Source organism: Urocampus carinirostris, chromosome 3 (assembly GCF_059441175.1).
Source record: "Urocampus carinirostris isolate Australia breed hairy pipefish chromosome 3, RoL_Ucar_1.0, whole genome shotgun sequence".
Taxonomy (NCBI): Eukaryota; Metazoa; Chordata; class Actinopteri; order Syngnathiformes; family Syngnathidae; genus Urocampus; species Urocampus carinirostris.
Genome location: NC_142351.1, coordinates 60,929,683 through 60,956,589, shown reverse-complemented (window position 1 = coordinate 60,956,589; position 26,907 = coordinate 60,929,683). Strand labels below are relative to the sequence as shown.

The 26,907-nt window shown below is 40.6% G+C and overlaps 2 protein-coding genes across 7 annotated transcripts in view; both read right to left on the bottom strand.

Moving 5' to 3' along the window:
• Nucleotides 1-21,909, bottom strand: part of LOC148370318 (rap1 GTPase-activating protein 1-like) — a 117,535-nt gene extending 95,626 nt beyond the window's left edge. For 2 of the 6 annotated variants that reach the window (XM_088332808.1, XM_088332809.1), the window contains exons 1-3: nt 21,761-21,909; nt 4,612-4,647; nt 4,504-4,545 (exon numbers count right to left, since the gene is read on the bottom strand). In XM_088332808.1, coding sequence (XP_088188934.1) covers nt 4,504-4,545; nt 4,612-4,647; nt 21,761-21,804 — 122 coding nt within the window. In that variant the 5' untranslated portion in view covers nt 21,805-21,909. The remainder of the gene's footprint in view (nt 1-4,503; nt 4,546-4,611; nt 4,648-21,760) is intronic. The other 4 variants (XM_088332816.1, XM_088332817.1, XM_088332810.1 and 1 more) reach the window with 2 other exon arrangements.
• A 1,311-nt stretch (nt 21,910-23,220) lies between these two features.
• LOC148370317 (uncharacterized) lies at nt 23,221-24,699 on the bottom strand. The gene has a single exon (XM_088330097.1). It carries the CDS (start codon nt 24,568-24,570, stop codon nt 23,332-23,334), a length of 1,239 nt encoding a protein of 412 aa, XP_088186223.1. The 5' UTR covers nt 24,571-24,699; the 3' UTR covers nt 23,221-23,331.
• Nucleotides 24,700-26,907: the final 2,208 nt, after the last annotated feature.

Below are 26,907 nucleotides of genomic sequence, written 5' to 3'. Positions count from 1 at the left end.
GTGCCACGCTGAACATTGGTTTGTCTGAACTCTGAGTAAAATAGTGTGATGATGAGATAAAATGAAGTGCCTTTTCCTTAGTCATCTACAATCATGTGGCCTGTAGGTTAGGATTAGGTGATCTGACAGCAACTATCTTGGATTGATTCTAGTAGCATCAAATGCTGAGCAAATGTGGTCAGCGTTATTTGTTGACTTATCAATTGTTGCTCAATTATAGTGTTATGCTACCGATAAACTTCCTGATAACGCACTCCTAAACTTAGAGTATTTTTGGAGGGTAAAAAAACACCAATAAATACAGTATACACAGTTGTGTAGTTCATTACAAATCAAGCTACGCCTCTGTACTGGTCCGAGACCCGGTGGATGGCAACAATTGGTTGAAACAGCTGGTTCATATTGGGAAATTCATTAATTGAAACTTCAAATTGTGGCCTTGCAAATCCCATGATGCGAGCTGCCTGCACAATAAACAGCTGTCGATACAATTGTTCATTTTTCTTTCCTGATGAACTCTATGAGCGCATGATCCTTGAAGGCCCCACTGATAAGAGCGCCTGCCCAACATGAATGTCACCAGTGGTCTCCTTTGAAAGAACCAGCAAAGACTTACACAATGAACAGCCAGACACAATGATGTGCCGTTCAAAGGGTATGCAATTTGTGTATTTGTTAAGAACAGCATAAATGGGGGTCTTATAAAACATCTCATCCATGTGAAGCATTTTCTTTTCCGACATCTCATGCGGAGAGTTGTGTTCGGCGGGATTACGAGCAATTAGGACCATCTATCGAGCGCTACGGATCATTTGTTTGTGTACAACCACTATCTAATATTTTAATTAAGCACATATGTCGAAAGCAGAGCTCTTCATGACATTAAACACCGATTAGGTCAGATCAGAGCCTCTGAGCTCATATAAACTGATTATGAGGAGGGGAAACCATCAAGAGTATATCAAGGCTCAGCAATGAATGCTCAAAAGACAAAGTTAATTATGATCAGATTCTACTAACCTTCTAAAAATGATGACTGGCAACAAACAAGAAGTGCACTATCCATTGTCTATTGTATCACTCGAGAGACCATCTTAGAAATTTCCCATTTCACTTAACTGACTTCAGCACATATTTAAGCAGTAAACAAACTAAAGGCTAAATCTCAATATATCATGCAAACAATATCACTGCTCCATTGAATCAGTCACTTCTCAAAGTGAAGCAAGGTACACCAGAGTCAATTGAACATGCGAGGCCAAAAGATTTTTATTCGCTAAAAAGCAGATAATAAGGGACTGAAAAGCCATAAACATGCGTGGGTTGATTCACTTTAGCAAAATTAATGATATCCAAATGTTCTCCATGTTATACAAGCTACAGCCTAAGCATTAATTGTTCTCCATTGTGCATTGTTTTGATTTTTTCAACTGTTCTTTCAAATGGGTCACACTGTGGCACTTGTATCCAGATGATGTCATAATCATTTTCTCAGTCATCAGGCTGCCAAGCACTTTGGTCGATTGGCTGCATATCCGGGCAAGTCTGACGACTGGCAGTGCTGATATAGCCGTTGTTTGAAATGGTACTTTGTCTCCATCTTGCGGTGGGAGGTTTTTAGGATTTAATTTTCTTAATTTTTTTTCTTAAGGGGAAAACCGTAGTTTCTGTGATGGCACCGTATCACCGTAGTGGGTTAAAGAAAACCGTACTCATTACGGCAAAACCATAGTACTTGGCAGGTATGCTAATGGCTAGATTGATGGCCAAATTGATCGCTAGATTGCTAGGCAAGCACGCTGGATCAAATGCTAGCTAGATCGTTAGCCAGGTCGCTATTGAGAATGCTAGCTAGATTGCTATTTAGATTGATCTGCCAATCAATCGATAGAATGCAAGATTTGTTCAATTATGTTTTCCGTAAAAACAAATACAACTTAATTCAATCAAGCAACATTTCCTGATATGACAGACATAATCATCGAATATACTTCTTTGAAAAAAAAGAAAATCTCAACATAAATCTTAACGAACTGGAAAAAATATATATATAATGAGGAAAAGTACATTCCAAAATAATTTTACAGTTAATCCTAGAAGAGAAAAATAGGAGTATTTGCAAACAACAAGCAGGTCAATCACTTTTAAAATGTTGGCACAAAACAAATTGACAGGATGGAGCCATGCGAGACTTTTAATCGTGTGGTCATCGTTGTTCATAGGATGAATCCATTGCTGCAATAGCCTAACCTTTGCCCACAAAAGAGAAAGCCTCATTTGAACTGGGCGACAAAACCAAATTAAAACCTCGCCCTAGAACCCAAACTCTTACCATGGGCATAACCAACCCCTTGTTTGAAGGTGCTTAAGCAAATCCAAATTCAACCGAAGCGCCTCCAAAAAGGATACAATTTCTCGCTTGAATAAACTCCTCAATTTTTATCATTAGGGGTTAAAAGTAAGATAAAGGCAGATGGGCGCAATGAAAAATAAAGCATAAGGGCTCTTTGAACTCAGTTGGGCATTGTTAGCATAACGGACAAGGCAGCCGACGATTACATAGAGAAAATATTCAACTTTCATTTTTTTAAGGACACCTCAACTACGCACTCCACCTTAAATTGTTGCATGTGTAATGAATGAGTAAAAACTGGGCATGGCAAAGTACTAGTGTTTCTGCTAACCACAAAGTGTAAGGTGATGTTCACAAATAGAAAGTGACACTCTTGAACAGTGTTACATTATTCTAAATCACTATGAGTGAAATGAAAAATAAAAAAAGTAACCAGCCGGACACTCTGGGTGCTTAGCAACCCCAAAGTTTTAACCCTCAAAACGCCCCCGAATCTTACTTTAGAAACCTTAATTCGAAAATCCTTCCAATCGATGCAATTTCAGAGGTTTTATTGTGAAAGTCTTCGGTTTCTTTATACTGTACCTTGAAACCCTCATATTAATTTCAAGCCATCGATTGGAATTGTTATCCTCTAGCTTAAAACGCTAACACATGTTTAAAATCATGAAACTGCCACAAAACCATCATTTAAACCCTAATCCATACTTAATTATTTACCTTGGCCTCAAACCACTTAAATTTAACATTCTTGTTTTGAACCCTAAGCCAGACTAATAAACGCTAGCATTACCGTAAATTCCGGACTATAAGCCGCTACTTTTTTCCCCAAACGTTCAACCCTGCGGCTTATTCAGTGATGCGGCCAATTTATGTAATTTTTCTAACGGCCGCCAGCGGCGCTCAAGTACAAAAGGTAAGATTTAGACCGGTGGAATATATGCGCCGAGGAAGACTGCAACTTCTTAGCCTGTGCACAAATTAAATTAGCGTAGACATATCGTCATCATGCAAATTGCAAAAAGAAAGGCACATGACGCAGCTTTCAAGCTAAACGCAATCGAGCAGTCCGATAAAGAAGGAAACAAAACTACTGCACGTAAACTTTACTTTGCAAGCGTGTTGCTAGCGTGTTTTTGAATAAGGGAGCGTGGGACGACGTCTATATGACAAAGTCTCTTTCCCATACTGAAGGAAGACTACTTTGATGACGTCAGTTATAAGGAGTAAGATGTGGACGGTTTACCGTGATTTCTACATGTATGGTATGTTTTTTTTTGATAGACCCGTTTACTATGTTGCGAGCGTGTTGCTAGTAGCGTTTTGCTACCCTTCACAGGCACGGTTTGGGATGAAAGTTATAATATTATTATTAAAGCTTTGAAAACTCTCTCGGTGTACCGTCTTTCTTTGTAAATATGTGTAACCATGTATAATATGTATTTGCAACTGTATATTTTTTTAATGTATTTATTTTAGAGACTTATTCTGCTATGTTTTCCACAGGCGAATCAAAAAGAAGGGGCGAAAACAACGGGGGCTCACGGGAAGTGGAGTAAAGGTGAGACGTGTTTGTGGACGCAGCGGACAATAGTGGATATATATTTTTCCCACCCTTACCTTTGGAAGTATACATTTTTTTTCCTTGGATTATTTTCAACAGGACCCGGACTCTGCAGGTCTGCATCAAACCTTAAGTACCGGTATCGTTTTCCGTTCATTTTGCCGGCTGTGGTTTTTGGACTGTGTACTTTATATTCAGTTACAATCGCGGGACTCAAAGTCGGTTTTGAGTTAATTTTGTGATTGTGTTACATGTTTTAATGTGGGCGTATGCGGCTTATATACAGGTGCGGCTTGTGTAAGTACAAAGCGGTTATCCTCTTAAAATGTGGTGGGTGCGGTTTATAATCAGGTGCGCTCTATAGTCCGGAATTTACAGTAGTTTGTAACTCTGACCCAACATTAGAATAAAACTTGAAACCACATTCAAGCCTACTCTATACACCGCTTTCATTCATTTTCCTCACAATCATCTTAACAACCGCATTCAAACGTTACAACGTCTGACAACTTCATAAATAAAACCTGGAAATAATAACAGACAGGATCCAGTGAGATCACAGTTTCAAGTATTATTGATTACTTACAGAAGCGTCTGGGCCCGACTCAAATCTGAGAAGCAACCAAAACTAAGAAATCAATCAACATTTGATGAACAAAAGGGAATTCAAATAAATAATTAAATTAAAACGTACCATGTGCTCCTTGTCTTGGAGATGGTCTTGTCCACTCTGAAAAAAAACACACACCAGATCTGTAAGGTTAAGAGTTGTACACGCAAAAACAGCTATATTTTTCTTTCAGGGTGCTCAGGCCACTTTCACATTTTTAAATGCATTTTCCTTTTAACACAATAAAACTAACCCAATTGTCTAGTTTTATTATTCATGCATTAATTTTCTAACTGCCTGTCATAACTTGGGCTGTGGTAGTCTGGAGCCCATCCCAGTTGTCTTCAGGCAGTGGTCAGGGGACACACCTTGGACTGTTTGCCAGCCAATCATAGGGCACACATTGACATTAGAGGTAAACTTGGGCCCAAAAAAAAAAATAATTAAAAAAAAAAAAAAATCAGCCCGACCAGACCCACCCAATAAACTTTGTTCGAAGGAACGAGCCCCAAGTAAACCCGAAGCTTTTTTTTTTTAATGCTGTATTGAACAAACGCATACACATTACCATAAAAAAATCTCAAATTGTTGCGTAAACAGTTCACTCAAACTGTTCAACCAACCAAAAGAGCCCAAAGCCTTACTTAAACACCATGCGTACTTCGGCATCGGAGTGTGAGTATCAGCTGACGTATGCAGCCTGGAATTGAACCCAGGACTTCTTTATTGTGAGGTGGACAGGCTTACCAGTTATTCACTGTGCTGCTGTTAGTATACAATAAAGATTGAAAAAAATGAAGCAACGCCACAATTGCATGTGGAATTGTAAATCAGTTCCCAGAAAAATATAAGAATAAATAAATAAACAAGAATATAAATCAATTTCAGAGTTATTGGTGAACTACTGTGGGACTTAAAATAATATGTTGATCAACGTTATCATTTACAGTAATCCCTCAAATATCGGGGTTAATAGAGACCAGAAACCCACACGAAAAGTGAAGATACGCAGAGTCGTTTCGCCTCGATATAAAAGGCTCCAAGGGTCAAACTTATCTCAAGATTCTGTCCTTACTGACAGAGTATATGACTAAGAAAATAAAAACTATAGCTCTACAAATGGAAACACAGAACACAGAATAGCAGTTGAATAAATTATCTTAATAGTCATTAGGCAAAGGTACAATGAAATTGGAGGGCTTCTCAAAGCGATGTTGAGAGTGACTGTTAGGCTGGACCTGCATCCTCAATATTGCCTTCTCTCCGGTAATCACCTCAGTCTTCGTAACCTAGCCTCAGTAGGACCGAGCCTCAGCCCTGATATTGATATCTCTCCCGCTGTTGCCTCAGTCACTGCCAGGTCCCGATAACAATCCACGGAGCACCTGCTTGTGACCACCATCTTTTTGTGGTCGTCTGACTTTCCTCAGAGTCTGATTTCAATGTTGAATTTCTTTATTAGGTAATGAGCCGCTAAAAGGTAGCTGTTGCCAATCTCTGCGGTTTGTTTGGGTGGTCACATTGACTTGTGCGTCTGCCCAGCTGTTTGGCTGACAGCATGCACCAACCTGTCACAGTCGTGCACACAAAGAGTCAGACACACACACACACAGTATGTCCTGTCATAACATTTGCTCTATGCTGTCTGCTGAACACAATGCATAATATGTTGATAAAAATGACAATAAAAACAAATTAATTCAATTCAAAATTCACGAAGCAGTGAAATAGAGAGGAATTACTGTATTCCTACTTTTTAAGTTGATAATGTAAAGGCTTGAGCCTTTCAGCTGTTTACCAGATGAAAATCAATAACGTCGTAACGTTTTTCAAAACCTTGCCTGTTTATTGATCGACACCTTAGCTGTCTCGGGCTGCAAAGCCATGGAACACAGAGTGTCAAGAATGTCAGGAATCGCATCACATCGCGTAAAATATTCCCAATGGCATTGGGGTTGTTTTGCCGGCCAGCATGATGACGCTGACTCATGACTGCATTCCCTTGTGTAAGTCAGCCACATCTCAAAATCGCGTGTTTACTTTTTTATCCCATGTCAGATTAATACCAATATGAGCACACAACACTTGATATCAAGTTCAGATACTGAGGGGTTTCAGATAAGCACAGCAGCAAAATGTCCCACGACAAGAACTCTGAGAATGTGTGAAAACCAAACCGACGCATCATGTAGACGGAAACAGCTCCACACTTGGCAGATAATGAAATCTAAGATGATGATTTAAATTCCAGAAGGAAGAGCATGGAGATACTTTAAATTCCACACAAAATGTCTTCCAATCCATACAAAATAAGTTTCTGCTTTGTTTTGTTGGCACTGATACTGAATAAAAAAAATAATTTCAGGCAAAACGCAAACACAGTTTTGTATTTAAATATGAAACATGCTTACTTCCTGAAAAGCATTTTTAAAGCTACAGTCAGTCACTATAGCACTAAGGATACCTTGGATGCAGTGATGTGCGGTCAGAGGAGACAAGTGGCTGTGCCTCACCTGTCCACATGGAAATAAAGTTAAACATATAATAAATGGTTGTATTTATTCAGTGTCAAAGTTCTCATTTTACTTGACTGTTTGGGATTTTCTTTTTCAAAATAGCTGAATTTTCACATTATTAATTTTATTAATACTATTAGTATGTAACGTATCTTCAGGTGCAGAGTGAGGCAGGCAATTATCATGCCTCATGGCAGACGGCAATACTAAGAGCAAGGACTCTGATTTGGTGCACACTTCAACCCCAAACAATAGAATTAGTGATCGCATTAGCAGGCTAACCGTAAGTCAAGCCCTTGAGGTTTTTTCTTTTACATCGTTGAATCCCCACTTAGGTCTCTGCCATGTTTGTCTGGCAGAATGCGGCCACACTTTGCTCTGAGGCACTGGCCCTCTCTCGCACCAGACAACACAGTGTCATCGAGTAATCAAAAGTTACACATTTGGGCTTTAAGGGTAAACCAATAAAATTTAAAAAAATCTAATTCTACATTTTTTTATATATTGCTTTCTACCTATACCAATCAAATGATGAACAATATGTTGGTTCATTTATTTATTAATCAGACTGTGCCTCAACAAACACAAATTTCACTGCATGTCACTGCTTGGATTTAATTAAAAGAAAATAATCACCAGGGGTTGTTTTTGTTCAAAATCTAATAAGATGGCCGTTTGTTGCAACATTCGCAATGTGGAAACATCTTTAAAACGAGGTCCAATATCCAATTTCAAATACAACTGAACTGTGCCTGATAAATTTGAAGTGCTGGATTAAAAAGTAAGTACCAACACCAATTAAACTTTATATTTTTGTATTTATTACACCACTAGAGGGAGACAGACTTAATAAATCACTGCTCTTTGTAACACTAGAAGCCTCAGAGCGCTTCCAAAACACACACACATACACTAGCGACTGTTTCTCTGGTTGCCAGGACACTCTCAGTGTAAAGAAGGGAGGCTTGTCCTCAACTTTTTCTGGAGGTAAAGATCAAGATCTCATCTGGCGTTCATCAGCATTTCTAACAACTCACTCAGTCAGGGCGCGTCAACTTCAGGTCATTTTTATTTGAACGAGGCCTTTGGTCAAACACTCCATGCACACAAGACTTCCTGTCCCAACAGGGAGAAGGACGAGGCTAACCAGTCACAAGGTCAGAAAGAATCGGATTGTTTCTCGCACTGAAACCATAGGGTTTGTTACATGAGCTAAACAAGATCATTCCTCACACTGTTTGTACTAAAAAGACAACTATTTGTATTATTTTTAGTAACCACAAGACACTCAAGAGTCAATCACTGCATAGCTTCTCAGTACAGAAACAAATAATTTACAGGTTATACAACAATCACTTTTTAAAGTTGAAATTTGTATCAACCAAGTTGGAGGACCACTTCCCACGCAAAAAAAGCAATATCCTAATTCAATTAAACTGGCAACATCATCACAAAACATATTGATTGTGTCGCTGTTTTTGTCATTTCATAGTTTAGAATGCCAAAGGCTAAAAAGTATTTGGGAAGAACAGATTACATCTAACAGCGTTACATAATTAGGATACAAAAAAAAAAAAAAAAACTTTTTTGTCCGTATTTTATTTCTCCTTAAATGAAGCACTCATTTTGTTAAATTGCCGTGAGCCTGCAGTTTCGTGAGGCGCCTTGAGCACTAGGCAGCGAAGTTGCTGGCTAGTGATGCTTCAAGGACATCGAATACATTTGATTATCTTATTTTTGTATTTTTCAGTTAATGGTTGTTCAAAATTCACTATTTGATCCCTGTATTGTTAGGTTGTGAGAATAATAAACTTAGGCTAGTAAATATGAATACTTTACTTTCAAGAGGTTTGGCATCCTTGTTTGGCATGTTGTTGAAAATTTAGAAAGTAACAGTTAGTCTGTTCAAAACAAAATTGGGTTTTGAATGTCTTCATAATGAAAACCAAAACAGAGCAAATAATATTTTTGCTCAATAAAATTAACATTTGGGCAGCACGGTGGAGCAGTGGTTAGCGCTTTCGCGACACAGTTCTGAGGTCATGAGATCGAACCTTCCTGTGTGAAGTTTGCATTTTTTCCCCGTGCTTGCGTGGGTTTCCTTTCGGGCACTCTGGTTTCCTCCCACATTCCAAAAACATGCATGTCAGGTTAATTAGCCGGTCCAAATTGTCCATAGGTGTGAATGAGCGAGTGAGTTGTCAGTCTCTGTGTGCCCTGCAACTGACTGGCAACCAGTTCAGTTCAGTTCCCCTGCCCACAGCCCGAAGATAGCTGGGATGGGCTCCAGCACCCCCGCGACCCTGCTGAGGATAAGCGGTGAAAGTAATGGATGGTTGAAAAACGTGATAAAATTATGGTGGTTGGTTGGATCTCTTAAAGAATAAGGTCGTGGGGGCACCGTTTCCTGTGGTGCGTCTTGGGCAGGTACAGCCTGGTGGCGCCCATCCCTATCCAGGCATGTTTCCACCTGGTCTCGAACTACAGAGCTTTACAAAAATATAAAAATCGGTTCATTCTTTTAGCAAATATATATTTTTTATTTTTAAAAATACTTTTCCTATTTAAAACAAATCATTTTGAAATGGGGCAGCACGGCGGCTGGGTGGTTAGCGGTTTAAGTCCATCTATCGCAGCCTCCCTGTGTGGAGTTTGCCTGTTCTCCCGGTGCCTGCATGGGTTTCCTTCGGAAAATGCCCACTGCCCGAAGACGACTGGGATGGGCTCCAGCACCCCCGCGATCCTTATGAGAATAAATTGTGCATATAACGGATGGATGGATGATTTTGTGGCTTATACACTACTGAGAGCGTTTTTGTAGTGCAGTGGTCCGAGAGCGGGTGGAAACATTTGTTGGCCTGGAGAGGGTTGGGCGCCACCGGGCTGTACTTGCCCTAGACACACCACAGGAAATGGTGCCCCTACGACCCTACTTGTTAAGGGATCCACACCCACAGCCACAACCCACACTACTGACAATGTTTATTTAAGCCTGGTGAATTATACTTTACTCTTGTGAAAAAAGACAAATGTATCTACAGAGAAGCATAAAATTGATATCATATGATCACTGCCTACTTCAACTATATCAAATACCTTAGCAAAACTGTTGGCCTTTAAAAAAAAATGTCTGTTTTACAAGACCTTTGTAGTAGTTTGCCGTTTTTTCAGTGACTTTTGATCCTTAATTGTGCAACAACAAAATGCAATCACAACTTTTAGAAGTAAGCAACCAAAAAAAAGGTCCCAACTATTTGTTTTGAATCGTTTCCATTATTTGCGCTTATTTCTGCACACTGTCAGTCACACCCCAACAAAGATAAGTCTGTCCGATACGTTGCAAAGGACAAAAGTAAGTTCCAACAAATGCGCACGTGGTTGATTCGTTGTATTTGCAGAGCACAAACAGTACATGTGTGTTGCCCGTTTTTGGCCTTAGAGAAAAAAGAAGATCAACTTGATGAACTGGTTTATTTGTACAAAAGGGGGAACAAATACAGTACTGCTTACCACTCTCTCTGCTTTGATTTCCATAGAAACATAAAAATGGTCCAGAGTATGTCCTTTTAGCTTACTACTAGCAAATAATGTTTTGCAAATACAAAAATGTCTGATCGCGTAATAATGTAATATCACACACTTTAATACATTCATGTTATAGCAGTGCTTCTAAATTATTTTCTGTCATGTCCCCCCAGGAAGAAGACCACAAGTGTTTCCCCCTACACTTTCACTTTGTTCCAGGACAGTTTAAAAAAAAACACTTACAGAGGTCAAACACACCTCCCTTGACCGAGCCTCTGCCTCCCCAGGGGAGAACAAGTAACCAGTGTTACAGTAAGCTTGGCATGAAGGTTCTGTTTCATGCCCTAAATTTGCATTATGGCGAGCTGCTTACATGATCAAGTTGGCTTCAATCACAACTAGGTCATTGGACCCACAGATGAATCCAGCATTAAGCTAACAAGTTTGTTGTTGGGTTCAATATCGGCTGAGCCTATTTGGGCAGGGGCGTAACAATCGACACTCTGCTCGAAAAACTCAAGAAGATGTACAAACGCAAATCAAAACGCATTTGCACATTCCTTGCAATTTTGACAGTTTGCAGAAACGTCAAGCACTCAGACCAACAAACATTTTTTTCTTCAATTGGTGGCTTTATTCAAATACATGCTTTCAAATAGTCTATCTGGACAATCAGCGTAGTGCAACATTAGAGTGCCCCATCGTTCAACACAGTAAGAATCTTTCCGGTCCTTACATAATTTAGGTTGAGCCATTTCCACCACCAGCTATCGTAATTTCCAGACTACGAGTAGCTACATTAGCTACTTTTTAAATACGGTGCTGCTTATTCTGTGTTTTTGTGGCGGCACAAAAGGAAAACAGCAAGTGGCTCTTTTCTACTACACATTCGCTCCAAATACAAATCACCACAGTAACGTCTGGAAAAATTCAAGACACCCTTTTAGAGTAGAAGTAAGGGTGAGGGTCAAACAGAGTTGCTGGATACAACCGGAATGTTTGATGTTTGATCTTACATTACACATAGTCCAGTGTTTTTCCGAATTGCTCAGTCCTCATTTGAATGGATTTGGGAGTACAGTCCATAAACATGCCCGATTAAAGTCGACGATAAAGCTCCGTTGGGGTGTGCAAGCTGCTGTTTATTGATAGCAGCGGGCAGGAGATTTAGCGCTATGCTAACGTTAGCATCCGGTGAAACGGTTAGCGGTGGAAAGTAAACAGCAAACACAAAGACCACAGTTAACTCTTCCGGTACATAGAAGGGTCTGCACGATACTGATAGAAACTCCATATTGAGTGAGCAGTGTGTGTCAATGGTTCGGCTGTTATTGTAGCGCGTAGTCTCCAACCCCTGTTTTTACCGGAGTCTTCGTCTCGTTCGAGCCGGTGATGTAATGCGGCGTCGGGAAAGCCAAGACTCCGTGATGACAAAAAAAAAATACTCCAATTCCGGACATTGTTGGTGGCGATCCGCTGCTCAAATTCACTCATTGTGGACGATGGATCTGGCGTTGGTTGAACATGCTTGAGAGCGCTGGTCTGTGTGGTCGCCTTCTTAGCTCAGACCGACTGTCAGCCTTTTCCTTTGGCTCCGTCGTTGTCGGCAGGCAGGCAGATCTTCTACGGAGATCCGGTGGTCTCTGTATATCCCTCGGGATGTAGTGGATATTATTGTATATGCGAAGGGAGTCGAAGGGAAATATGAGGGATCGGGGGACACTGAAAAACAAAAGACGAACTGGAGCCCGAGCCGCAGCGTCTGCACAACGCGCCGCCATCTTGACTTTTTAATCATCAATGAATGATTAAAAAGCTAATGCAGTTTGGTCCGGTACAGTGACAGCCACATATGACACCACAATGACAACTTTCACATCCGTGTTACTATCTAGCACTATTCTCCACTTTATGGTTCCCCTGGCACTGTTGTCAAGAAACATAGGGCTTACAGAACACGTATTTAGGGTCAGGTACGCCTCCCACCACCAGAGGGCCCCAACCAGGTTTGAATTGGGCACAGGTGTGTCCAATCACCACACACCTCTGCCCTATTATCCCGAAACCCTTGGGAGGAAATTTTAAATGTCACACGGGGTCGGTTCATTCTCCATTTTTCATCAATTTCACTCCATACAGCCATCAAAAAAAAAAAATTGAGAAGGGCTTGACCAATGTCAAGGTCTAAAAGGTTAGGTTGCCTGTGACACATTAGAAAAGAAAGAACTAAAGCCAACCAAAAATAGTTTACTATTTGTGACTGACATGAAAATAGACAAGAGTGCAGGCACGCACACTAAAACGCTCAAGTGTCAAAGCAGCATCCACCAGCAGAACCACCGACAACAATGTAATTATGGAGCCATTCTAGGGGCAAGTATGAGATGTGAAGGTCAAAATCAATACGCTGTGTTAACCCTTCAATAAGTATTTTAACTGCTGGCATCACAGTCAAAAACAACCCACGTGTATTTAAATCGATAAAGTGGTTTTTTTTTTGTGAAAATGTTCTGATTCAATTAGAGGGAAGTAGTTGTTGCAAATTGTCAAGACTTTAATATTGTTCTTTTGTACATCTAGATGGATTTATCAACCTATACTATTTTAAGAGTTTTATCCCAACAAACATTAAAAAAAGGTTGATTTAAAAAAAAAAAGCATCTTAGTGGAATAAAGTTCAGACAACAAAACTGAGCTATTCATAGTTTCTGCCTGACCATGATTAAGTAATTAGTATGCATTGTAAATTAATCTTTAATATACCTCCATCTGGCATTTTGCCACTTTTCGGAAAAAAATGATCTGCAACAGCTGAGAGTACATAAAATTAAAACCCTTCGATTCCCTTTCTCAATTTAAATGACAAGCGAATGCAATTCACCTCTGAAACCACCAATAAAAACAGCCCAAAAACAACATCTGGGTTGCAATCTTCCACTATTCTCCTCTGTATGGTTGACCGGGCGCTGTCGTCTAAAAACATAGGCATAGTATTTTACCCAACACAGCCCTTGTTCGTTTTTTTTTCTGAGCAGTAGTAGGTATGTGTTCGGCTTCGTGATCGCCATCTTGAATGGTCACATAATCGGAACACATGTGATCTAGTCAAATCAGGGGTAAGACAGGAAAACGTTGCAGCCGCAAACAGCATCAGAAATATAAGGGGACCGCGCTGTTGTCATTCTGCAGACGTTAATGCCTAGTTCCCCACGAGTTGGCGCCAGGTGTGCGTCAGGCTTAAAATGCAAGAAATGGGTGTGAATTACATGATTTTTATGGCCCCTTGAGCCGGCTTAAAATTCCGTGCGGCTTGTAAGAGGACAAAATTGAGTTTTGTTCTTAAATTTGAGCATGTGTCTTTTAATCAGGTGCACTCGTCTGTCACGGTTGTGAAGGTGGATCCAAACGCTGGAAAGACGGAATGGAGGCAGGTATTCTCAACAAAGATTCGTATTTATTGACAAAACCTAGGAACAACAAAAAAATCAGACCTGACATGGTGACAGAAGACAAGATGGGAGTGGCATAAAAACAGCAAAGACCCGACCCCCAAAGGACCCAACGGGAAGTGTCCATCTCCTCTGTCACATTTTTGGCATCAAAGAATCTTCTTCTGTCTTCTGCACCTGTTCCCTGTCCCAGCGGTGAGGAGACGTTACCCTTGCCGCTTCCGTTTCCTGTCCTGGCGTATGGGAGGTCCCTCGGCCGAGTCTGTTTCCTGTCCCGGCAGTGAGGAGAAGTTACCTGGGTTGTCTTCTGTTTCCTGTCGTAGCAGAAAGGAGGTCCCTCTGCCGCTACTGGTCCCTGTCCTAGTGAATAGAAGGTCACTCGGCCACTTCTGACCCTGTTTTGGTGGGGACGGACAGGGACCTTGAGCCGTCCCAATTCCGGCTTCACTGCATTTGTGCCCACCTCCACAATTGTGAAACACTCTGTAGTCCAAAATTTACATTATATATAATATTCTAATGAAGCCATTTGAAGCCATTTTGAGTTTACCGACAATCTTTCAGCAAACGTGACGCTAAAGCCATCGTGGCAAAAGCAAATCATCTCATCCTTTCTCATGGCCTGCACATAACACAAAGGATGAGCGTTTAATCCCAAGCCAGCTAATTAGCGTCGTCAAAAGAAAACTGTGAATCTACCCCGCCGACAGATGGCCACGTATGGCCATGAGTGGCCAAATGCATGAAGGCTCAAGGGCTTTCGGCTCGACCTCTGTCTCCTGTTTGTTTTACCTGGAAATGCACTCGAAAAGCCACCCGGCCTCAAATGCAGCACTTCGCTGTCCAATCAGGTTTTGATGTGAGAAGAAAAAGCCCCTCCCACACTTGTTTTCACGCATCCATTCTCGGTACAACAAATTGTCAGGCATAAGGACATGAAGTCTCTCCTGGCAACCATGATAAGACACCTCCACCAACCAATACCACACTATCCTGTTATTTACAAGGCTACACAAAAACAGTGAAGTCAAAAACTAAGCAAAGTGGGTCAAATAATAACACAATTACATTCCTAAACATTCCAGGAATTATTTGATCCAAATTAATTTAAAAGCACACACATGCATGCAGATACACACAAACACTCACCATGTGTTATGTATTAATTAAAAATTATATCTTCTATTTAACCCAAAATAATGGGGATCAGTTTAAAATAACAATAAAATATGGCTATTTTGTTTAAAAACCACTACATCTGGTTATGTATTTATAAGGACCCAAAAAATTTAAGTTGTGGCAGAGTAACACACCAATCTTCACTCAATTTGTTTGAAACACCTCAACGAATTGGGTTATTTAATACAAATCTAACCACAATCTTCACCGCTTATCCTCGGTAGGGTCGCGAGGGTGCTGGAGCCCATCCCAGCTGTCTTTGGTCTGTGGGCAAGGGACACCATGAACTGGTTGCCAGCCAGAGAACTCACTCACTCATTCACACGTAGGGACAATTTGGACCGGCCAATTAACCTGAAACGCATGTTTTTGGAATGTGGGGGGAAACCGGCGTGCCCGGAGGAAACCCACGCGAGCGGTTCGATCTTATGACCTCAGAACTGTGTCGCACACGCGCTAACCACTGCGCCGCCGTGCTGCCCTTCATACAAATCAAATAATAATAAAAAAATCCAACTGTTCTATCCTATGGGTTGGTCCATTTATTTATTCATTCAATCCTTAAGGTGGAAAAGAACAGTGCAATGCACCTCAAATTCAGTCTTTTATCTCTTTTGTATTTTGAAAATGACCATGAAGAAATGCAGATGAGTGTTACTTGTTTTTCATCAAATATAAAAATCGGAAAAGGAATTATCGTAGACTTCAGGGAATACGACACGAATCCATTCTGAGATGGGTATCAAAGGTGAATTTTTCGTATGTTGGGGGTTTAAAAAACTAAATTAAAACTGATTTTTTTAAAATCCCCTTGTAAGGATAGTCATGCCCTTAGAAGACTTGGTTGCTCTAATTGCCTCCTTATCCCTAATAATTGTCCCGATTGTCAAGTGAAAAGGAATATGGCCGTGACGAAAGGTACGTGTGCCTTCCTCAGACTTATTTAAAATTTCAAGCTTTCTTTCCATTGTTATCATCTTCTTGCCTCTCCCTTTACTATCCCTGCAAGTCTTGGGACCCATAGCTAAGCAGATTAAAGTGTGTTACACAAGATTCTGAACTGATGAAAGAGAGAAAGGGAGCATTGTGGGTGTGGGTTCAGTCAATAGCATATGCCATGACACAAACCAACATCAGACAAGCATTTTATCTGATGTTGAACATTAGCAGATGAGCATCTTAGAGACGTTTAAGGCACTTGAATTTCAGTCATACACACATTCACTGCAAAGTTCAGATTTCTCACATTTTGGGGACACTAAAAAATTATTTTTTTTATGTCGTATGGCGTGGAAAATGCCATAATCAGGAGCAGAAAAAACATTTCACGCTAATCCCTCGGTTATCACAGAAAATGGGGGGGAACCCTCCGTGAAACACGAAAAACTGCTAAGTAGAAACCTTTATTTATTTATTTATTCATTACCCAAGAACAAACCAAATTTACTTGGTCAAGTATTTGTGAAAGAAACAAAAGTACTGTACTTTATGAACTTCTTTATTTTTTACATAACTTCTTTTTTGTGAAATTATTATTCATAAAGCTGTGTGTTTTACTGCACAGTCTTATGAATTAAAGACCCGATCTTCTTCACTTTACATGACACTTTGTCACCATCATGTGGCCACATTGGAACACTGCATTTACCATCCAGTTCTGTCCAAGAAATGTTAGCTTCCAGTTTTTTCCTAGGGAAATCCAACATTCTTTAACAGGCGCCAAGGAGCCACTACGAAGTGACAAAGAGCCACATGTCGCTCTTGAGCAGGTTTGGCGGGTGGAGCAGTCCAACTTTGTTGGCGATAGAAAGCAATTTCCTGGCTTTAGGCAATCAGAATGCAGAATACAATGTACGGTAAAAATCTGCAAAGTAGTGAACCAGCAATAACCGAAGCGCAAAGTGTCTCTGTATTCATATCGAAATGTCATAATAAGTAAACTAGGGACAACTTAACCCAGAAGTCCACTGTACAGTTCAACTTTGGGCTCATCATTGAAAAATTTAGCATGAGGATGAGGTTCGATTTAATTTATTGTTACGTGTTTATCATTAAGTTTTATTTCTAATATATTTGTAAACAATGTTCACTGCGTTGTTATCAATGACAAAGAGACAATTGTAATTCTAATATAATGGTTCCCAGCCATATAAAAAGCTAATACAATTGAGGTATAAACTGTTACATCTGAAATGTTTTGTGCTAGAATAAAGCAAACCAAATTCATTCAAACCTTTTTTTTGTGATGGCATCCACTGCTAAAGTTTCCCCCAAGGAATCTCAGCACATTAAGAACACGAGCAGCAGCAAACCTCAGAAGAAAGAAGCCAAAAATCATGAGATGACTATAAAATCGGATTAGAACTCACCGAATAAAAACAGTTTCACTCTAATTGGACGAGAGCTGCAAATTCAAATCAACCGCATGAGGACAAAAATACAATGGTAAGTGGTAAATGAACTGGATTTATGTAGTTTATTTCCAGTCCCTGAGGACCACGCCACGCACACGCGCGTGCGAGGCATCAGGGGTTCCGTGTATTGCCCGAGGACAATATTTAAAAAGAAAAAAAAGGAATGAAAAATTGAATGCCATCCTCAGGTCATCGAAGCAATTCGGTTTGCAAAATGAGGGCTGAGCCATGAAAATCCTGGGATGCAAATCAGCCCCAGTTTGGAACCCAAATTCACCTGTTCACTCTTTACAGAGAAAAATGACCTCCAGTAGAGAACTGTCAGATTAACAAATAAATGAAGCTAAATATGATTCGTAATTTGATCAGGAGAGCAAACACGCAATCGCTATAAACTTTAACATAGAAAAAACATTTTATTGTCTAACCTTAACTCATAAATTACATCTTCGCGCTGCTTGTTTAGAAAAAAAACATCGATAGGTAATCATCTATTGTAAGGAAAAGTCCATGCAAGGAGAAAAAAAATGACTGGATAGCTTGACTTGCTGATAGCTTGCTAATACTATGAGTAATTATAATTGTTTGGGGCTGTGATGTGTGCCAAATCAAGTTCTTGATCTCACTATCACCCTCTGCAATGAGGAAAGAGTATTGCGTGCCTGAACCTGCATCTGCTCAGCACAATAATACTGTACAAATCAATCGTATCAATAATATTATTTATATCAGTGGTGGGATGGCATGGCAAAATATCTGAATTATGCGGGATAGTTATATTTTGTCCATGAAAACATAATAAATAATTACAAATTGTCAGTCAATTTCATTTGATTGCTTTTGAATCTAAATGGTCGTGCTTCTTTCAGATGTGTGCTTTCATGTTTCAAACATTACTTGTTGCCAGGGTCAGAAATCTACCCCAAGGCTTTAAGATTGACATTTGCAGGCTTTGAAGCATAACATCAGTTTTCGATAAAGCTATTTATTTAGCCAATCAGATTTTGAATTGTCAAAGTGAGGGCCTTCTGGAAGGCCACGGGAAATGCCAGCAATGGGGTGGTGATGCATCAAAGTCTGAAATTTCTTTTTTTACTCAATTTTTGTACCATTTCTTTTTTCACGTGAACTCTTAACTCAATTAAACTTCGAACTTTACTTTTCAGTGCAACAACAAATAAACTATAACATTCAAGAAGCGTTTTTACATTTACTATGCAAAACAGATTACCCATGAAAAACACAGAAAACATTTATTATCTGCACCGCTTATCCTCAGTAGGAACATGGAGGTGCTGGAGCCCATCCCAGCTATCTTCGGGCAGTTAGCAGGGAACACTCTGAACTGGTTGCCAGCCAGTCGCAGGACACACAGAGACAGACAACTCACTCTCTCATTCACACCGAGGGTCAATTTGGACGGGGTAATTAACCTGACATGCATGTTTTTGGAATGTTGGAGGAAACCAGAGTGCCCGGAGGAAACCCACGCAAGAACGGGGAGAACATGCTAACTCCACACAGGAAGGTTTGATCCTGAGACCTCAGAACTGTGGCACACACGCGCTAACCAATGTGCTGCTCAAAGAAAACTATTGTACACAAATTATAAAATACAAAACAATACAGACATTTATATACTCAAAAAAATGAAAGTCAACAGCACAGAATCCCCAAAATCAAATATGCATATTTACGAAACACAAAAGAAAATTACAAACGACCTGAAGGGAACTGGCTATTGATTGGTGGTGAACCGGCTCCTATCTTTCACTTCCAAGAGCCAGTTCATTCGCAAACGACACATCAACAAAGGCCAAGGTATGAAATGCACAGCCCGCCATTGCAATGAAAATATTAAGTGATTTTGAAAAAGGAAATCCCCAAATGGTGAAGTTCAATGAAAAAGGACTCAAAGACCGGATCAATACAACAATTTAATATACATGTAATTTTATATTTCCATGATAACAGGTGAGGCCTTGCCTCACCTGACTGCACATCACAGGTGCGTCCATCAGAAGAGGAAACGATTTCATCACGAAACTGGTAAACATTACACACATAAAATAGTCACCAGAGGATATCAACTTCACACATGAAGGCACGATGATGCTGATACTTCCAAAGCTGGGGTGATTTTAAGTTCAGAGTTTTGGCCTGGGCCCGCCAGACAAAAATGGTCAAAACATAAAGAAGATATACATTTTATAAATAATAGTAAATCTAGTACGAGTAACAAAACCCTTTTTGTGTGTGCCAACTTTGTCCCATTGTGTGCCTGCAACAAAAATACTAGAAATTACTACCGAACTAGATATGAAATTAAGTGCTTAAAACAGGGACTAACGTATTATTGCATACCTGTCAACGTGTATGTTTTTGCCGTACAAAGTATGTTTATTATGCATTTTAAGACGTGTACGACGTACAAGAAAATCCGTACGGAAAAACGCAAATTTGTCAATTATGGGTACCATCCGGTATACACCGACTATCACGAAACGGCAAATCAATCAAGTCAAACGAGTTCGCCGCGGTAGCCTCCATCTCTGTATCGTTTTTTTTTGTTGCAAACGAAGCGAGCGGTTTGATGCTACTGTGCGTATGCGTCTGCCGCCTGGGGATTTCCCATCATGCATCATTCCGTGGTAGTTGTGTAGTGGAAGGAAGTCCGTCTCTTTTTAGAGAACCGACTTTTTCGGCTCAACTCGTTAAAGAGAGCCGGCTACCAAACGGCTCACTTGCTTTGATGCATTATATTACGAATTATTATGTTGTATACAGAAGTTGAGAAAAAAAATGAAGTATAAAAGGAGAAAATAAAAAAGACAGGTTTGTAGTTATCCCTTTAAGCAGTATATTACCTCATCTCATCTCTCATTAGCCGTACCGCTTATCCTCACTAGGGTCGCGGGGGGCTGGAGCCCATCCCAGCAATCATCGGGCAGTGGGCAGGGGACACCCTGAACTGGTTGCCAGCCAATCGCAGGGCACACAGGGACAGACAACTCATTCGCTCATTCACACCTAGGGACAATTTGGACCGGCCAATTCACCTGAGATGCATGTCTTTGGAATGTGGGAGGAAACCGGAGTGCCCGGAGGAAACCCACGCAAGCACGGGGAGAACATACAAACTCCGCACAGAAAGTCTGGAGCTGGATTTGAACCCACGACAGGTTCCCATGACATGAACTGTGCCGCACAAGCGCTAACCACTGCGCCGCCGTGCTGCCCCAGTATATTACCTACAATAGTTTAATGCAGAAAATGAATTAATAATTTGAATAAGAAAATTCTACTTAATTATATTTGCATATATTTTTTCCTTCTACGGTGAACATCCAAGCTACATAATTTTTGAACTTTTTTTATAATAAATCTCATTCATGTCGAGCAACTCAGTATCTCACAACAAAATGTTAATTAACAATATATGTGATATAACAAAACACATGTATACATGTATAACATGTTAAACTACATAAACACGTTTGAAAAAAATATGGTGTAAGATTATTTTGTATTTTGTAAGGGAAAATACGACAGTTTGTAAGGGCATGGACCCGTGGAGGTTGACAGGTATGGAAAACGAATACTATAAAAATACTACAAAAACACAACTCCAGTAATAATACAGATATAGTACAAAAAAAATCTACTATAGAAAATACTACTGCAGAAATACTACGATGCGGCGCTAGGAATCAAATGGACTCAAACACTTGAAGGCAATGGAGTATGACCAAGGCATTTTTGTTTATTTTTACTTTTCTAAAGATTCTTACCTGGCGTTTTTAATCCTATTTTAGCCTATCATGTCCTTTATTGAGGAAAATAGAATTTAAAAAAATGCTATAATTTTTAGGGGTGCCCTGCTTGAATTTGAGGGGGTGCTTGAGCACCCTCTAAAACGGGCTGGTTACGCCCATAATTCTGATGCTTCCAACCATCGCTTCATTTGAAAGTTAGCATCACCAAAAGTCAGTGAGCAACACGCCAATTGGTAAGCGCACGCGCACACCAGCACGAGAATGTGCAGAGTCATCAAACACGCACACCGCCAACCCAAACACTTGCTATCCTCGGCCACGGTCACGCGTATGCGAGGAACAGGGCCAACTGGGAAAAGATGGTCTCGTCTTACCCTCCGTAGGCTCCAAATGTGAAACTCCTTTTCCTCTGCGGCATCCCTGCAGCTGCTGCGGGCGGCTGCTGCTACTGCTGCTCTTGGCACAGTGACAGTGTGTCAAGCGAATGGGCTGAACGCGTGCTCAGCCGCGTGCTCGCGTATGTTTATGTCCCTCCTCCACAGACAACACTGGATGGCCATTGGCTCTTCTTTGTGGACTGACGTGCCTTTTTCGCAAACAGCAGGGAGGAAAAGAGATGAAGGGGCGGAGCTGTAGGGAAGGGGGGGGGGGGGTAATGGGAGCTGACTGCCAGTCTTCAGGCTACCCACTCTAATATTCTTCCGGATATTTTGAATAATAACACTTTTTGTATGTGAATGGGAAAGTGGTTAGGGTTAGGGTTAGGGTTAGGGTTAGGTTTTTGAAACAATATTGCTTTCCCAAGGTCCCCCAAAAAAAATTCTTCTGGGGGTCCTTGGGAAACCAATTTTTTAGCACTCGCCATACAGGAAAATATAGCGTTTTTTTGTGTGTCTTACCTGCGTTCGTTTAGTCCGTTAGGGTTAGGGGTTAGGGGTTAGGGGTTAGGGTTTAGAGGGTTAGGGTTAGAGGGTTAGGGTTAGAGGGTTAGGGTTAGAGGGTTAGGGTTAGAGGGTTAGGGTTAGAGGGTTAGGGTTAGAGTTAGAGGGTTAGGGTTAGGGTTAGAGGGTTAGGGTTAGGGTTAGGGTTAGAGTTAGAGGGTTAGGGTTAGGGTTAGAGGGTTAGGGTTAGGTTTTTGAAACAATATTGCTTTCCCAAGGTCCCCCAAAAAAAAATTTTTTCTGGGGGTCCCCGGGAAACCAATTTTTTAGCACTCGCCATACAGGAAAATATAGTGTTTTTTTGTGTGTCTTACCTGCGTTCGTTTAGTCCATTAGGAAAGAGAGTGTTTAGTTTTTTTATCCAGTCTTTTTCTGCTAAGCGTCTTTCTTTTTGTGTCCAATTGCTATTTGTTTGAAGGCCCGATATTTCTAAAGCTTGTATCCCATTAGGGTTAGGGTTAGGGTTAGGGTTAGGGTTAGGTTTTTGAAACAATAGGGTTAGGGTTAGGGTTAGGGTTAGGGTTAGGGTTAGGTTTTTGAAACAATATTGCTTTCCCAAGGTCCCCCAAAAAAAATTTTCTGGGGGTCCTTGGGAAACCAATTTTTTAGCACTCGCCATACAGGAAAATATAGCGTTTTTTTGTGTGTCTTACCTGCGTTCGTTTAGTCCATTAGGGTTAAGGGTTAGGGGTTAGGGTTAGAGGGTTAGGGTTAGAGGGTTAGGGTTAGAGGGTTAGGGTTAGAGGGTTAGGGTTAGAGGGTTAGGGTTAGAGGGTTAGGGTTAGAGGGTTAGGGTTAGAGTTAGAGGGTTAGGGTTAGGGTTAGAGGGTTAGGGTTAGAGTTAGAGGGTTAGGGTTAGGGTTAGAAAGTTAGGGTTAGGGTTAGGTTTTTGAAACAATATTGCTTTCCCAAGGTCCCCCAAAAAAATTTTTTTCTGGGGGTCCCCGGGAAACCAATTTTTTAGCACTCGCCATACAGGAAAATATAGTGTTTTTTTGTGTGTCTTACCTGCGTTCGTTTAGTCCATTAGGAAAGAGAGTGTTTAGTTTTTTTATCCAGTCTTTTTCTGCTAAGCGTCTTTCTTTTTGTGTCCAATTGCTATTTGTTTGAAGGCCCGATATTTCTAAAGCTTGTATCCCATGATGAATGAAGTGTGCAACAAGATGTGTATTAATTTGTCTAAGGTTCCTAATGTTGTAAATGTGTTGTGCTAGTCTACATCTGATAGAATTTCCTGTCTCTCCTACATATTTAATGTCACAGTGTTTACATTTTATGACATAAATACAGTTTTCTGTGGTAGGAGTGATTCTTTGTTTAATCAGGTAGTTTGTTTTTGTAATGGTGTTCCTAACTGTGGTGGCTTGTTTGTAAAATGTGGGCGCCTGTGTTTGTATTGTGTTAATTTCAGGTAGTTTGCTTTTTACTAAGTAATCTTTGAGGTTTTTGTTCCTTTTAAAGGCTGGGATGATTTTGTAATCTTGAATTATGCCTGTGTTCTGTAGTGTCTGATTGATATTTTGTCTAATTTTTCTATTAGCAATTTGGCTAAATTCTGAGTACGTGGTAATTAGCGGAATGATTTTCTGCGTGTCTCGTAGCCCTGTGGTTAAAAATGTTTTACGGACTTGTCTGAGGAAGGACCTTGAGTATCCTCTTGGTCGCAGTGCCTTGAAAAGGGTTTGGGTGGCCTTTTCAAAGTCCGTACGTTGCGAGCAGATTCTGTGGAATCTGAGCAACTGTGATTTTATTAAGCCTCTGTAGGTGTGCTTTGGATGAAGGCTGTTTTTGTGTAAGAGTGCATGTGTGTCTGTGTCTTTAAAGAAGACCTTTGTGTCTAAAGTTTGTGTTTGAGTGAATGAGGGTCCCTTATAAGTAGTTGTGTCTAGAAAATCTATCTGGTGGTCATTTGTGGAGTGTTTGACCGTAATTGTACTATGGTGTGTGTTGAGCATTTCTATGAATTTTTGAAATTCTTCTTTGCTATGTGTCCACGTTCCCCAAATGTCATCTAAGTACCTAAAATAATTGGTGGGTAGTTTGTCGCATTTTTCAAAAGCTGTTTCCTCCCAATGCGCCATGTAAATGTCAGCATAGGCAGGTGCAAACTTTTTACCCATGGCTGTGCCACTGATCTGTAAGTAGAATTCCTTGTTGAATTCAAAGTCGTTCCTAGTGAGGTTAATTTCTAGGAGTTGTATTAGTACTGTGTCTGGGCGTTTGTCGTCCGGGTATTTTTCCATCCAGCGCTTTACTGCTGTTAACCCTGCGACCGTGTTTATGTTTGTGTAGAGGCTATCTATGTCTATGGTAAATAAGATTGTTTCCTGCGTTATTTTAATCTGTTTTATTTTGTTTACGAAATCATATGTATCTTTAATGTAGCTATTATGTTTTGTGGCTAGTGGAGTGAGAAAGTGGTCTATGTATTCCGCGATCCTGTAGGATTCGCTGCCACAGTCTGAGACGATAGGTCTTCCTGTCGGCACTTCATACGGAATAGTCCACGTTAGTGGTGATTTGTGTATTTTAGGTAGCAGGTAAAATCTACGGGGTCTGGCTTCCTCTTCCCCTATTAGGTAGCGTTTTTGTTTTTTAGTTATATATTCATTTTCTAGAAGTGTTTGTAGGATATCTTCTATTTTCTGGGCTGTTTCTGGGTATATTGGTTTTGTTAATTTCTTATAATGTGACGTATTGTTTAATTGTCTGTGTGCTTCATATATATATTGTGTTCTGTCTAGGATAACTATTGCACTACCCTTGTCCGCTGGTTTAATAACTATCTGTTTGTTGTTAGCTAATTGAAAGAGGGCTTCACATTCTCCTCTGCTAAGGTTATCCTTGTCTCTGTGGGACTGCGGGTTAAGTGTGTCAATTAGGTTTTGATTATCGTTAATTATTTGTGTTATTATGTTAGGGATTTGATTGTTGCTCGGTTCCCAATTAGACTTTGGTATGAAATGTTTTTGTTCTAAGTCTTCTGACCTGTTGAAAAAGGCTGCTAATTTAAGCTTTCGGTGGAATTCGTGTAGTTCCCCTCTCAAAATCTCCTTTTGTCTCTTTCGGACGTCCACAGTGGGGACGAACGATAAGCCCTTCTCGAGTACACTAATCTGGTTTTCTGTAGGTGTGAAATTCTGAGCTAGTAGAATGATGTTCTTATACCCCTCCCTATTTGGGTTCGTGGGGATGTCTAGTTTAAATTGTGAAACCAGTGTTCCAACATCTTGTCCGCTGTCTCACCTGTCCAGTGGATCCCGTCTTCGGTGGTGTGGAAGTCGCGCTCCGGGAGTTTTGGGAGGAATGGCATGTTTCTCGAGATGTGGTCATTGATTTCCTCCAGGTTGTGTTTATGGAGGTCTTCTAGTCGCTGTGAGTAGTTGATCAGCGGTATCCAGATTTCAGCTGCTGGGAAGGTGGCTTTGGTATTTTTCACCATCATTTGGAGTTGTTTGACAGCTGTCTTCTTGGGCTGTTGTTCCCTGTTGTTTACTCCAACGGACAAGATGACCCTTTGTACCTTGTAATTCCGTGGAGTTTTCTCTAGAAGATGTGCCATGTGGTAAAAAGTTGCCCCGGGATAGCTGTCAACTTGGATGTCCTCTCTGGAGTAGGATTCGATTCTCGAGAGATTGGAGTCTCCCAAAATTAGATTTGGTTTCACAGCTGTGAGTGTCCATTCTTGAATCTTCCGAGGTGTTCTTGGATGTCTGTTTGGGTGAAAGGGTTAGGGTTAGGGTTAGGGTTAGGGTTGGGGTTAGGGTTAGGGTTAGGGTTATGTAATATGTCGTGTTCCTCCCTGGAAAATTACATTCAATGTAAGTTTTATGTTTTATTTTCTCAAATCCATACCATACCTTCTCAAATCCAATAACGGGCCCAGACTATATTCTGTTTTACTTTTTTTTTCACTTTGTAATAAAAATCCTTAACTGAACTGCTCTCTTCTGCCTCATTTTTCTTAGTCAAAATACTCGGTCTGGAAGTTGAACACGCAGCGAGACGCAGAATGTCTACGCCTACAAATGGTAAAACAGGTACAATCCGAGTAGGAGAACATTCCAGTTTTTTAGTCTTTATGCATGCATCACATTATATTTTATGTTTCAGTGAAAGTTTGCCGGGCAGCACAACGGCGCAGTGGTTAGCGCTTTCGCGGCACAGTTCTGAGGTCATGGGATTGAACCTTCCTGTGTGGATTTTGCATGTTCTCCCTGTGCTTGTGTGGGTTTCCTCCCACATTCCAAAAAACAGGTTAAAAGTCAGGTTAATTGGCCGGTTCAAATTGTCCCTAGATGTGAATGAGCGAGCGAATTGTTTTTCCCTGTTTGCCCTGCGACTGGCTGGCAACCAGTTCAGGGTGTCCCCTTCCCACTGCCCGAAGATAGCTGGGATGGGCACCCCCGCAACCCTACTGAGGATAAGCAGTGCAGCTAATGGATGGATGAAAGTTTTCCAATTGAACAAGCACATGATGTTTTGAATGTTCTAGAGCACATATGTCAAAGTCAAGGCCCGCGGGCCACATCAGGCCCGCGAGAGGGTTTTACCTGGCCCGCGTGACGATATCAATATAT

Excerpts from the sequence above, each read along its gene's own strand:
- LOC148370317 (XM_088330097.1), bottom strand. The coding sequence starts at position 24,570 with ATGGAAAAATACCCGGACGACAAACGCCCAGACACAGTACTAATACAA.